At 44.4% G+C, this 13,893-nt stretch overlaps 1 protein-coding gene across 5 annotated transcripts in view; it reads right to left on the bottom strand.

The window, feature by feature from the left end:
• The window catches only part of LARGE1 (LARGE xylosyl- and glucuronyltransferase 1), a 622,406-nt gene that overhangs the window by 350,893 nt on the left and 257,620 nt on the right, over nt 1–13,893 (bottom strand). For 4 of the 5 annotated variants that reach the window (XM_026447731.1, XM_026447729.1, XM_026447730.1 and 1 more), the window contains one exon: nt 1,258–1,559. In XM_026447731.1, coding sequence (XP_026303516.1) covers nt 1,258–1,559 — 302 coding nt within the window. Of the gene's footprint in view, nt 1–1,257; nt 1,560–7,838; nt 9,165–13,893 lie in introns of those variants that run through there. The other variant, XM_026447733.1, reaches the window with a different exon arrangement.

Consider the following 13,893-nt stretch of genomic DNA (forward strand, 5'->3'; position numbering starts at 1 on the left):
TCCTCTTTGGATATCCTCTGTCGGACGTCCTCTAACTCTCTACCAATCCATACTTCAACCAGGCTTGAGAAATCTGAGAAATGCTCCTGTCCTCGGGGGCTCCCCTTGTCCTCCTCCCTCATCACTGAACTTCCAAAGAACTTAGTCTGCATCACTGAGGAAGCCATTTTTTAGTGACATTGGATAGTATCAGCAATATTACTACTAATCCCATTCCCACGAATAGCATACTACAGTTTGCAAAGTGTTCTCTCTTTAGGGAGTCTGCAGTCTAACCGCTCTTTATTCCAGAAAATGGAATATAGAAATAGCAGGTGCTATCTGTGTTTAAAAACAGTAAAAGCTAACCATAATTTTGAAAATATACTATGTACTAGGCGCTAGTCAAGGCTTTATATGGCCATCCTGTTGAATTCTCACAAATACTTCATGAAACAGCTATTATTTCCTGAAGTTTACTGATGAGACACCTGGAGTTCACAGACGTTACGCAACTGGCTCAAGGGAGCTCACTGCATGAACCACTAAAGCTGGGATATGAATTCAGTCTTGCCCGTGTCTCAAAAGGCCTTCCTGTGAATAGGCATGCCCTAACTCGTCTCCACCACGAGAACTGGAAATAGTGGAGAACGAGTGTATGTGTGTTCACTGCACATAGAAGCATGGATGCAGGTATTTGAGGAAATAGAGGACAATAAATATCCCACATTTCCAAAGAGCTGCTAAGAAAGAAAGCATACCCTAAAAGGGGAGAAGTGATAATAAGCTATAAGAGTTCAAATGACTGCTTTAGATAAGGAACAAGTCTGTGGTTCTGAATTGGAGAGGTTGTTTATACCGCGAAGTGATAATGAGGTCTAAGAGAACTGCTCAACTGGGCCACACAACTCCAGGTGTACCATTCACACTATAGTCTAAGAAACAGGGGCCTACAGGATGACAGCTAGGTGTTGAAACCCTGACCATGTCAAAATGAGCCACACAGAAACAAGCGGTAAGTTCCATCAGTTAGCTCCTCTTAATATCTGTAGATTACGCCTTCTTATCCCCATTTTCAGACGGGAAAACGGAGGCTCACGGAGGCTAAATGACTTGTCAGGCCACTCAGCAAAATTAGCAAGCCAGACTTACACACCAGGGCTAGAATCAAGAATGCCAGCTCTTGGCATCTGACTGTGTTTCCAGGCGGCATCTGTAAGGGGTGAGGGCAATCGGGACTTTGGACAACTTCCTCCCCAGGCTCCAGGTGCCCTTTACCTCGCATTTCTCCACGACCGGCTGCTGCCCACACTCGGAGCTGTTGCCTGCCACGATGCCAGCCCGAAGGTTCTCGCTGTCTCCAGTGCCCTCCTCCATGGAGTAGGTCTTGGAGTGGTTGCCTCGGCGATGGGCTGGGGCTCGGCCCTGGGCCAGGCTGAGCTGCCTGCGGAGGGCGCGGTTCTCCTCCTCCACCTCACGCATGCGCACCTCCAGGCTCTCACGCTCCCGCTGGCTGGAGGCCGTGTACCTGGGGCTGTGCGCCTGGGACTCCAGCGGAGACAGAGACACGGGCTTTCCATCTGGGGAGCAAAACACCAGGGAAGCGTTAACCGGGATGAGCCATGCCTCAAGCCCCTCCAAGTTCCCCAGACAGCCATTATTACATGGTGAGGCTCCTTGCACAATCCCATGTTTAAGGGAAACAGATGGAAAGTGAGTTACAAATAAACGCATCCAGATTGAACTGGGAACAAAGTTGAGAACGGAACAACTTATTATGGCGATAAAAGCTAATATGCCTTTTAGAGGAGGCAATCATAATAAAATTGTTTCTAATTAAATGCACTGTCTTCCTCTCCCTACTTGTCATGTTTCTAGGTAGGTTTCTTAACAATAAAGAACTATGAATACAAAGTGGGGGGATTGGGGAGAAAGACAAGGGAGGGGAGAAAGAGTACCAGGAAGTGGAGGAGAGCAAAAGAGGAAGAGAAGGAGTAAAAATAAAAAAAAAAATAGGCTGGGTGCGGTGGCTCATGCCTGTAATCCCAGCACTTGGGGAGGCCGAGACAGGCGGATCACGAGATCAGGAGATCAAGACCATCCTGGCTAACATGGTGAAACCCTGTCTCTACTAAAAATACAAACAAACAAACAAACAAACAAGCCAGCCAGCCGGGCGTGGTGGCGGGCGCCTGTAGTCCCAGCTACTAGGAAGGCTGAGGCAGGAGAATGGCATGAACCCGGGAGGCGGAGCTTGCAGTGAGCCAAGATTGTGCCACTGCACTCCAGCCTGGGAGACAGAGTGAGACTCCGTCTCAAAAACAAAAACAAAAAAAAAAGAAAAGAAAAAAGAGAATAATAATGACTAAGTTTATTGAGCTCTTCCTATGCAGGCTCCTATACATCTTTCAAAATCCTGTTTTGAAAGCATCACCTCTCAGGGGAAACCTTCCTCCATTTGCAGGCAAGATATCCTTCCACATATTCCAATAATTTGTATGTAGCGCTATGAAAACATGTATCTGCCATATTGTATTTAATAAACAGCTTTACTACATGTTTCCTATGAAGATTGGGAGTTCAACGTAGGCCAAGGCGGGTCTTACCTGTCTTTGTGGTAACATGTCACAAAGTCTGAGAAATGCTGAAAGGGTGGATGCATAGCTCCGTGCCAAGAATAAAATAATTAAAGGCAACAAGGACAAAAGAAGTAGAAGCATGACCCATCTCACGGTTTTCCCAGAAAAAGTTACCACTAAAGTGAGTGCCGGCAACACTCCGTGCAACAAGCATATAACCCTGCAATAAAAACTGAGGCACAGCCGGGTGTGGTGGCTCACGCCTGTAATCCCAGCACTTTGTGAGGCCAAGGCGGGCCAATCACGAGGTCAGTAGATCGAGACCATCCTGGCCAAGAGGGTGAAACCCTGTCTCTACTAAAATACAAAAAGTTAGCCGGGCGTGGTGGCACGCACCTGTAGTCCCAGCTACTCAGGAGGCTGAGGCAGGGGAATTGCTCGAACCCAGAAGGCAGGGGTTGCAGTGAGCCGAGATTGCACCACTGCACTCCAGCCTGGCAACAGAGCAAGACTCTGTCTCAAAAAACAAACAAACACAAAAAACTGAGGCACAGAGAAGATAAGCGGGTCTCTCAATGTGACACCACCAGAATGGTGGTATCAGAATTCGCACCCAGGTCTCTCTGATATCTGGGCCTGTACACTCTCCATTTCAATAAACTTTCATTATAGGCTATTCAGAGAGCTAACATGAAAAAAAAAAAAAAAAAAACATATTAGTATAAAAACCCCACCTCCCAAAGATATTTTAATCACCTTGTATACAGCAGATTCTCAGGGCGTGCTTACTGTTCAGGAGTCTCAGTGGCACAAGGCATACCCGAAGCTATCACTTAAAATTTCTGTTTCCACTCTGCAGAAATCCTGGGCTCCAGCTACATTTCCAGCCACCTCAGGGGTTACCCAGCAAAAAAAGCGTATCTCTAGAAAATCATCCTCTCTCAGCTGCCTGTCAAAAAAACGCTCCTCTTTTTCCATACTTCAAGTTTTTCCTTCCTGCCCAGACCCCATGAGCTTCAAAACTGTCCCAGAGAGTCTCTGTGACTCACAAACTTGAGGATCAAAGAATGTGATGAATTACACCCTGCAGGTCTCACTTGTGCTTGTGTCGGCCTCTGCCCAGGGCTTTTTGATGTATCTTTGGACCTTAACAAATATGACTCATTTTTTCCCCCTTAATCACCTCAGGGTTAAATGCCTAAGCTCCTGGTCCTCTCCTATCAATGCAACAAATATGACTCAATGAATTGCACTGCCTGGGACCACAAATCAAAGGCCGAGGCAGAATCGGTAGGGGACATGAAATCACAGGTTGATTAGGGTTGCATTGTCACCGGACTGGCCAATTACAAGCTCCAACCCAAGCTTTTGAAACCTGTCTCCCTGTTTGGTACAACTGAGAATGAAAAAAAATAGGCAGCTATTAATAACCGCATTTTCTCAACCAACATTGACCCTTTGAGCAGGGGTGGGTAAAGATGAACCTCTGGCTTCCCCAGGAGTTACACTTTCTGTAGTGTCTATCATGGATCTGCATCACGCTAGGTAGTTCATGCTGATAATGCCCTAGGTTGCTATCAGTACAATGAAGTGGTAATAGTTATCCCCATTGCTGATGCAGAAACCGAGACTAAAGTTTAAACCCTGTTCCTATTATGTTGCCGCTTGACTGTAAACAAGGTCTCCTGGACTTTGCACTCAGCTATGCTCCTGCATTTACGTGCTAAGTTAGAGGTAAAGACGCTCCAGAGACTGAGAGGGTCTTCCTTCTCGGGAAAGGATTTTGGAGCATTTGGGCAGAAATGCAGGAAGCTCAACAAGGTCTCAGGGTCTCTAGAAAATTAACAAACGGGACCTGTGAGATTCCTCTTTGGAGGAGTTACATCAATGCTCTGGGCTTTGATTTTCTCTTCTGTGAAATGGGAACATAAAATGTTCCAGTAAGAATGATGGGAGGCTGAAGCAAGATAACAAAATAGAGAACACTGTGCCCCTTATTGGGAGGCGCTTGGCATCAGTGAGTTCCTGTGACCCTTTCTCAGTGAGGGAAGGTGATGTCACGGGTAAGATGAGTTGATGATGTAATTTAAGGTGTAAAGCACTGTGTATTTTCAGAACACAGGATTGTTCCGTGCGTTATATGGGGGAAGAGGTAGGTAACAGACCTTGGCTTCCTTTGAGATATACTCTGAGAGGAGGCACTGCTGAGTTTCCTGCCTTCATCCTTAGCCAGGTCATGGTTCATCCTTAAGAACAAGGGGGAGCAGGCAGGCAGGCTTCACCAAAGAGGCCAGGTCACATTCTCTAGCCCACCTCCTGAAAGTCCCATATTTTAAACATTTACGTAAATTATGATTTTCTGATTGTTGGCTTAAAAGAAATGCTATCGCCACCCTGTGTCCATTTCTCTCCTGCTTTAGACCCCAAATGGTTTTAACCAAACTTAACTCTCAAAGACGTGCAGGGTTTTTCCCACTTTTAAAAGCCCTATAGATTTGTCACCAGTGAAGCCACACTAAATAGTTAATGTCAGGTCTCAGAGGAACCAATGTTGAAAAAAGCAACATTCATGCTGTGCCCAACTCCTGGCATGGAGGAAGTGTTCAACTAATGGCAGAATTGTCGTTTCTGGTTTGTTTGTTTTAAAGGTCTGTTGTCTTGAGCTGGTCCCTTCCTTTTCCTCAGCCAGTTTCACCTTCTGAAAGGCGGGGTCCTGCAGATGTGCTCAGAGTCCTCTCTCAGCTCTAACTCTCCACAGCTGTGAGGTCCAGATGATCCCAACACCGCACCATCAGAAGTGAATACAGTGGGCCCTGCTGCCTGGCCAGATTCACAGCTCATTCTTGTTTTATTTATCCTGACTCTTGCTTTTATTCCTGACTGTTCTTTTTTCTGGCTCCTGACCTCTTTGCTCAGCCTTCTCCTGACTCTCTGGGAGTTGGAGGAGAGAGGGTCAGGGTAGTGAACAGCCAGTCTCCTTAAATGTGGTCTGCATTTCTCTGTTACATTTCACAGGTACTGGTCCCTCCCAGGAACGCTCCCCAAGCTTTATGTACAGGTCACAGTTATAAAGCCCACTACATAGGATTTTATGGCTATGTAAACAACTGTGCCCACACAGATATATCTCAAACTACCAGTGGTGAAGACAGCAGGAGAGGCACGGAAGCCCAAGGAGCTTGGGTGAAGAACCAGTTTTTCTCCTTCCCCCAATCCATCCTGGACAAAAATTTGCCCCTAACCCTCAAAGGTAAAATAGAGCTTGGCCCATGTGTAACTCACCACTTGAATTAAACAAACTGGTCTACACTATGTTAATCAAGATTATCATACACTTGACGCCGGCCACAAAGTCCACTTGCTCTAGATGCTTCTAAATGCCTAGTCTCAAGTTCCATATGTATCTTGTTGCAGACCAGCAACGGTTTGAGGGCACGGTTAATTTTATGTGTCAACTCAACTGGGCCAGGTGGTACCCAAACATGTGGTCAAACATCACTTTGGGTGTTTTTGGATGAGGTTAGCATTTAAACTGGTAGACAGAGTAAAGCAGGTGTCCTCCCCTGCTGTGGGTTGGCTAACCTCCCATTAGCTGAAGGCATGAATAGAACAAAAATGCTGACCATCCTCCAAATTCAAGAGAACTCATCTTGCCTGACAGCCTTTGAATTGGGACATCATCTTTTTCTTGCCTTTGAACTCAAACTGAATCACCAAATCTTCCTGGGTCTCGAGCCTGCTGGAATTTGGACTGGAACTACACCATGAGATCTCCTGGTTCTCAGGCTTTCGGACTCAGACTAGAACTACACATCAGCTCTCCTGGGTCTCCAGCTTGCTGACTCACCCTGCAGATCTTGGAACTTGTCAGCTTCCATAATCATGCAAGCCAATTCCTTACAATAAATATAGCTGTATACGCACTCTCTATTGGTTCCGCTTTTCTAAAGAGCCCTGACAAATACAAGGACGAACAACGGCCTTCAGATTACACCTTGAGTGGCACTGCCAATCTCTAGTCTCCATCCCCAGGTCCTGGCATGCTCTCTATACTTAACAAGCATTTGAAGAAGAGAGAAAGACAAAAACTAACACCTAGAACTTTTGTTAAAAAATGGTGTAAAATGCCTAGCACATCATACACTGCCAGTTATTTTAAAAGACATTTCATTATAATATTAAATGCTGGGGAAGAGGGAGAGAGAAGTGAGAAAAGCAAACAAATCAAGTAGATTAGTAAGAGCATAGGATTTGGAGTAAGAAAGAGCAGAGCTTGAATTATGGTTCATCCACTTACTAATAAATAACTTAGGCAAAACACTTAACTTTTCTGTGACTTAGTGTCTTCTTATGTAAAATGGGGGACACGGGAGCATAAGCATAAGTGTGTGTGTATGTGTGTGTGTGCGCACAAATATTACTTCATATCAGGCTTACACAGAGTAGATACTTGTATTAGTCAATTTTCACACTGCTGATAAAGACATACCTGAGACTGGGTAATTTATAACAAAAAAGAGGTTTAATGGACTCAGAGTTCCTCATGGTTCAGGAGGTCTCACAATTATGGTGGAAGGTGAAGGAAGAACGAAGGCACATCTTACATGGCGGCAGGCAAAAAGAGAATGAGAGTGAAGCGAAAGGGGTTTCCCTTATAAAACCATCGGATCTTGCGAGACTTACTCACTACCATGAGAACGGTATGAGGGAATCGCCCCCATGATTCAATTATCTCCTGCTGCGTCCCTCCCACAACATGTGGGAATTATGAGAGCTACAATTCAAGATGAGATTTGGGTGGGGACACAGCCAAACCATATCAACACTCAAATCCCCTGCTCTTCTTCCAGCCCAAGCCCACTGAAGCTGTAGGCAGGGCACATAAAGGCAGCAGTGGACAGATCCGTTGTGTGTTAGTGCCTTTACCTTTGTTTCTCTATTACCTTTCCTTCCAGGTTTCTACTCTTTAGATATACACAGTCTATGTATGAACATGATGTATCATTCTATCACAGAATACGTGTGTGTGTTGATCTGCAGTTCAGCCCACTTTCAGCTTAAAATGTCAAACAAGACATTATTCAAAAACTAAGCTGACAACATCATCCTCCTCCCTGCAAAACTTCTCAACAAACATGAATTTATCATCGACTCTGAATTTCTGAATCCACTTGAGATGAATGTTCTGAATTAAGAATCAAAACATCTAAGATTCAGAACAAAGAAGGTAAATTGAAAATCAACCTCCGTGCAGCGCAGTGACAGCGATTAGGGACTTACCATCCAAAATGTCCTAAGTGATGATCTCAATCAATCTGAATGTGCTGAATATCTCTGGATCTCTCCAGAGTGCTGGCATCTGGTACTGCGTGTGGGATCCATCACTTTGAAATGAATAGGACTGGGACTCATTAATGCAGGCAGGGCCGGGGCCTTTCAGGGGTGACAGACCCCGATCTCTCTAGTCTAGGAAAGCAAACTCTTGAACTCAGTGCCAGATTTCAGGAAAGTTGTCCTGTTGCATCATCCTGCCCGTGATAAAGACACTACATCCCTAACCTTTATATGGCAAAATCTCCCTACGTACAATCTGTCGCTGAAGCCTGCCAATTCTTCCTTCCTGATGTTTGAAGCACTTGCTCTTCTCCTTTGATTTCAAACATCTCATCCAAAGCCAAGCTTCTTAATCTTATCCTAAAACAGGGGTCATCAAACTTTTTCTGTAAACATCCAGAGAGTCAATGTGCTTTACTTTGCAGGCTACGCCATCTCTGCTGCAAGCACTCGACTGCCATTGTAGCATAAAAGCGGCCACAGAAATACATAACAAATGGCTGTGGCTGTGTTCCAGTCAAATTTTATTTCCAAACACAAGCAGAGGGCCAGATCAGGCATACGTTTTGGCCAGAGATTATGGACCCTGTCCTAGAACATTGTGTGGGTCTCCTGGGCTAGTGCCCCTGCCTCCGATTTCTCCCTGTTCCTGTCAGCTCACTTGCAGGTGCCGTGGATAACACTCTTCAATCCTACTTCCCCCATGTTTGCAGTCTGATAATGCACAAAAACAACTCTATCTACTTCAAGGTCATCCGTCAAATTCAACAAACACTTGGTCAGTTCCCCCTGAGTACATGTCCTTGGGTGCTATGTCTGCATCGTCTCATTTTAATTTATGCAACACTGTCATGAAGTGGGTGTTCTCACTATTTCCATCTGACTAATGAAAACAAAAAAGAAGAGACAGAGAAACAGGCACATGATCTAGTTCAATGTCATCCCAGCAACAATGGCAGAGGGACAGTCTTGAACGCAGCTTCAGTGGCTCCAGATAAATGGCTCTTTCCGCACCAAACCGGAATGTCTTCTGTTCAACCCTCTCCGAACAAGTCCAGCCTAATTTGTGGTTGTGGTTGCCGTTTCTGCTTCATTCCCTGGTCCGTCAGGCCAGTGGTTCTCAATCTGGGCTGCCATTACATAACTGGGGAAACTTAAAAGTATGAATGCGCACAGGTCCTAACCTAGATGAATTCATATAGCATCTCTGGAGGTGGGGGTCTAGTTATTGGCATTAAAAAAATTTATTTAATTTTAAGATCCGGGATACATGTGCAGGATACGTAGGTAAACATGTGCCATAGTGGTTTGCTGCAGCAGATCAACCCATCACCTAGGTATTAAGCCCAGATTCCATTAACTATTATTCCTGATGCTCTCCCTCCCCCGCCAGTTCCCTAACAGGCCCCAGTGTGTGTTGTTCCCCTCCTTGTGTCCATGTGCTCATTGTTCAGCTTCCACTTATAAGTGAGAACCTGTGGTGTTTGGTTTTCTGTTCCTGTGTTAGTTTGCTGAGAACGATGGTTTCCAGCTTCATCCATCTCCATGCAAAGGACATGATCTCATTCCTTTTTATGGCCGCATAGTATTTCATGGTGTATATGTACCACATTTTCTTTATTCAATTTATCACTGATGGGCATCTGGGTTGATTCCAGTCCTTGCTATTGGGAATAGTGCTGCAATAAACATATGTGTGCATGTATCTTTGTAACAGAATGATTTATATTCCTTTGGGTTTTCAGCATTTTTAAAAGCAGCTACTCCCATGGGATTCTCATGTGTGGTCAAGGTTGAGAAATGCGAGCTGAGGCATTTCCCCAAACTCTCTAACTTAGATGCAAAGGAACACTTAGCATTGCCACACTTAATTATAGTATTGCTTTGACCCTGCACCCCATTTCCCTAACACAAGCCTCTACTGTACTCTTTCAGCAGCTACCATCATGTGACCCAGACCCACATGATTTCCTGGTACTCTAGCTCCTCCAAGCATAGGGCCTGCTTTGCTCTTTGGCATCCCCCTGCTTTCTGGAAGACAGTCTCCTTCAAAAGCAGTTCCCTTCTAGCTCAGCTGTCTGATTATCCAGCTTCCCTGGTTTCTGGCTCCCTTCTGTTGACCAATCACAGGTCATCTTATTCCAAGAAATGTTTCAGTTTTTCATTTTCCATGAGACTCTCTTCATTGAGCAATTTGTAATTTTTGTTAGAAAATGCCCTCCTTTTAATTAACATAAAGATTTCATACCCTCATCCAATGCCAAATAGCCAATATCATTTGATATTTCAAAGTAAATTAAATATTGCAGCCAAAGTCATTTTAGAAAAATTTAGATAACTCAGTTTGATCTTAAAAGTTAATTTTGATCACGAGATGTCCACAGGAGAGCTGAGTCTGCCAACGTGTCATCAGCTTTTCCTTTCTAGGCAGTTTATAAGTCCCAGCAAGACATAGGTCCAGGTTGAGTTTCAAAAGCATGGAATCAGATTTGCTGTGGGAAGGAAAACGGCAATGATGACACACAAAGGCTGCTCGCTTGTTACGAGGTACACAGGGAATGTTTTACCCCAAAATTCCCCTAAGTGATTTTCTGGAAGTTATCTTTGGCAACCAAAGCAAACTTGAGTTCCAGCAAAGGCCCTGGAGACAGATCTTCTGACAAAGACGGAAGAACAGTTGAAAAAAAAAAAAAAAAAAAGAGAGAGTCCCTCACAAGCTTCTAAAAAGAATTTGCAACCACTGTGCCAGGGAAAGAGGCCTAGATTCATTGCACCATAATAGGCTGAATGAGATCTGACTTTTGTCTTCCATAAAATCATTTCCAAGAACGTTAGCTTAAAGAGCTTCATTAAGTCAAGAAAATGAAGACATTTTTAGCACCAATTTGCTGTACCCATACCTGGGTTTAGACTATAAATGCTTGAAGTGTGTTCTAACGAGCAATGATACCAGTTTTTGTCTCTTGAAACTTCAGGTTCAATGATTTCAAAGCTTCAGATTTTGTTTTGTTTGTTTGGGTTTTTTTTTTGACACAGAGTCTTCCTCTGTTGCCCAGGCTGGAGTGCAGGGGCGTGATCTCGGATCACTGCAAGCTCCGCCTCCCGGGTTCACGCCATTCTCCCGCCTCAGCCTCCCGAGAAGCCGGGACTACAGGCGCCCGCCACCACGCTAGGCTAATTTTTTGTATTTTCAGTAGAGACAGGGTTTCACCATGTTAGCCAGGATGGTCTCGATCTCCTGACCTCGTGATCCGCCCGCCTCGGCCTCCCAAAGTGCTGGGATTACAGGCGTGAGCCACCGCGCCCGGCCAGCTTCAAATGTTTTGTTGTGTTTTTTGTTTGTTTGTTTGTTTGCCAAAAAAGTTCTGAAAGTTGGAGGCAGTTGGTCTTTGAACTGCTGTTACCATGGTGGGGCAACCGCGTCTTCCTGCTTCTATAACTGGTCCATCATATTCCCAAGGAATCTGAGTATGGACAAAAGGGCTTTGTTAGTAGCATTCAAATCGTCACCAAACAAGGTCAGAAAAAAGATCATGTACTTAGTGCTCTGTTTCCTAGAAAAATGAAAGGACTTGACAGCAGAGTCAAGGTCTTCTCTTAGATCACCAGGTGGTTTAGAAAACCGTCACTGGAGGGTAATGATAACAGTGTATACTAGAAAAGAATAGATATTCACCGCAAATCCTGACCATTGATCTGTGTGTGAGAGCACAATAAATTCACATTCCCGTCATCTTTGAAGAGCCTCTGCCCCTTTAGCCCCTAAACTTCAATCACTTTTTACATAGCCTCGAAGACAACACCAGCGTTAGTGGCGGTCTCCAATCGGTGAGTTTGAGAAAGCAGCCTTTCTCCTTCCCCAGTTCCTTGAGTCCTATTTCATACATATGCCATAGTTGGACACAATCCCCTTTGTTGGTAGATTCATCAAAACGAAAAGCTCAACAACCATAACGATTTTATCCTTTGCAAAGCGTCAACTGAGTGTCCTCAATGTGGCTATTTACTATAAAATCAGATGCGAAAATACTATAGAATTTCTTAATTTTCTCTTTAGCAGCACTCAAGATGAAAGATTTCATAAGTGTTTTTTCCACTGATTTAATTTTTTAAAATCTTTGCAATAAATGTGTTATTTTATATGAAATATTCATAGTCCTTATAAAATCCCACTAAAATGTTCCAAGAGTGAGGCGAATCACATGTGCTGAGAAGAATCATATTTTACAGTAAAAATTTTTAATGAGGTTTGATTTTTTTTTGTTGCTAAAATCTTGTTCCAATCAAAAGACCGTCATGCGATGAATTTTTAGCAAAGGTTTTTAATTTTATTTTGCATTCATCACACTAAGTATGTTGAAAACTATCCTTTTCTCACTTTGTGAATCCATACTTACTGTAAGCCTCAAATTGTCATTCCTATTGGCCATATTCATTTACCAAAAAAGGTTTTGTGATTTCTTTTCTTTTCCTTTTTTTTTTTTTTTTTTTGAGCCAAGGTCTCGCTCTGTTGCCCAGACTCGAGTGCAGGGGCTTCATCTCGGCTCATTGCAACCTCCGCCTCCCAGTTTCAAGTGATTCTCTTGCCTCAGCCTCCCGAGTAGCTGGGATTACAGGCGCATGCCACCAAGCTTGGCTAATTTTTGTATTTTTAGTAGAGACGGGGTTTCACCATGTTGGCCAGGCTGTTCTTGAACTCCTGACCTCAAGTGATCCATCTGCCTCAGCTTCCCAAAGTGCTGGGATTACAGATGTGAGCCTCTGCACCCGGCATTTCTGTGTGTTTTTTTTTTTTTTTTTTTTTAAAGAGGAGCGCTGACAATAATGTCTGGTTTGGGTTACAGAGGATGAAAGATTTCAATGGCAAACAGCAGCTATTTGAGGACGCCAGACAAATCAGCAAAGCCCCGACCCCATTCATTCCTGCTCCTTGGGCTTCTATGCCCCTCCTACTTCACTTCAGGGGTGAAATATCCAAGTGAAATTGAGATCTACAGAGAAGAGTTAGGGACCCTTATCAACAAGGATCCAACAGAATGATGACCTTACATCGTGAGTGTGTCTCTAATTGGACTGCATCAGAATTGAACTATGGTGTTCTGCTGTCCTTGGGAGGAAGGAGGACTACCGGATAACCCACTTAGACTTTGATATCCTTCTCTGTATTTGGAAGACAGTAGTTCCATGTATGTCTTGGGACTGTAAGAAGAAAACTGAATGTGAAGCATGACTAAAAGTCTAGAGCAGGGGTGTCCAATCTTTTGGCTTCCTCGGGCCACACTGGAAGAACTGTCTTGGGCCACACACAAAATAGACTAACACTAAGGACAGCTGAGGAGCTAAAACAAAACAAACAAGAAAACGCACAAGAATCTCATATGTTTTAAAAGTGTTCACATTTGTGTTGGGCCTCATTCAAAGCTGTCCTGGGCCACAGGTTGGACAAGCTTGGTCTAGAGTGTTCTTTAGGCTATGCGTCAGGGAGAGTGGTCAGTTTGCCTATCTGACCACTGCACCTGAAGGGGCGCACCTGCCAAACCTGAGTAAAAGTTCTCTTCCCTTATACTGCACGTAAGCAAGATCAACATGGCAGGAAAGCCCCTGCCCCATCTTTTCAGGAGCTCCAGCATCAGTGAGGACGGACTTGATTTGCACCATATTCTCGGGGCCCTGTGACATACCCCATCTCCTCTACAGTCAACTGGCTTTGAGACAAACCACCGCCCTTCATCCAAACTCCCCACCCCTTGCCCAACCTTCTACGGAGACCACCTGGCGTGGAAGCCATACTTCACCAGAAGTGTCCAACTCTGGCCTGCAGTGTTCACTGTACCATAGTGGAACCAGATGAGAGAAAGAAAATGATGAGGCTGGTAAAAAGAGGAAAAGAAAGAGCTAGTTATCAAAGATAAGGAGGACTCTGTACTTGTTAAAGTTAGCAGTGGCAACACAGCCATCCAACAGTATGAGTAGCTGCCATCCAGAATATTCTAAAAAGAAA

The sequence above is a fragment of the Piliocolobus tephrosceles genome, chromosome 19, assembly GCF_002776525.5.
Source record: "Piliocolobus tephrosceles isolate RC106 chromosome 19, ASM277652v3, whole genome shotgun sequence".
In the NCBI taxonomy this organism is placed as follows: domain Eukaryota; kingdom Metazoa; phylum Chordata; class Mammalia; order Primates; family Cercopithecidae; genus Piliocolobus; species Piliocolobus tephrosceles.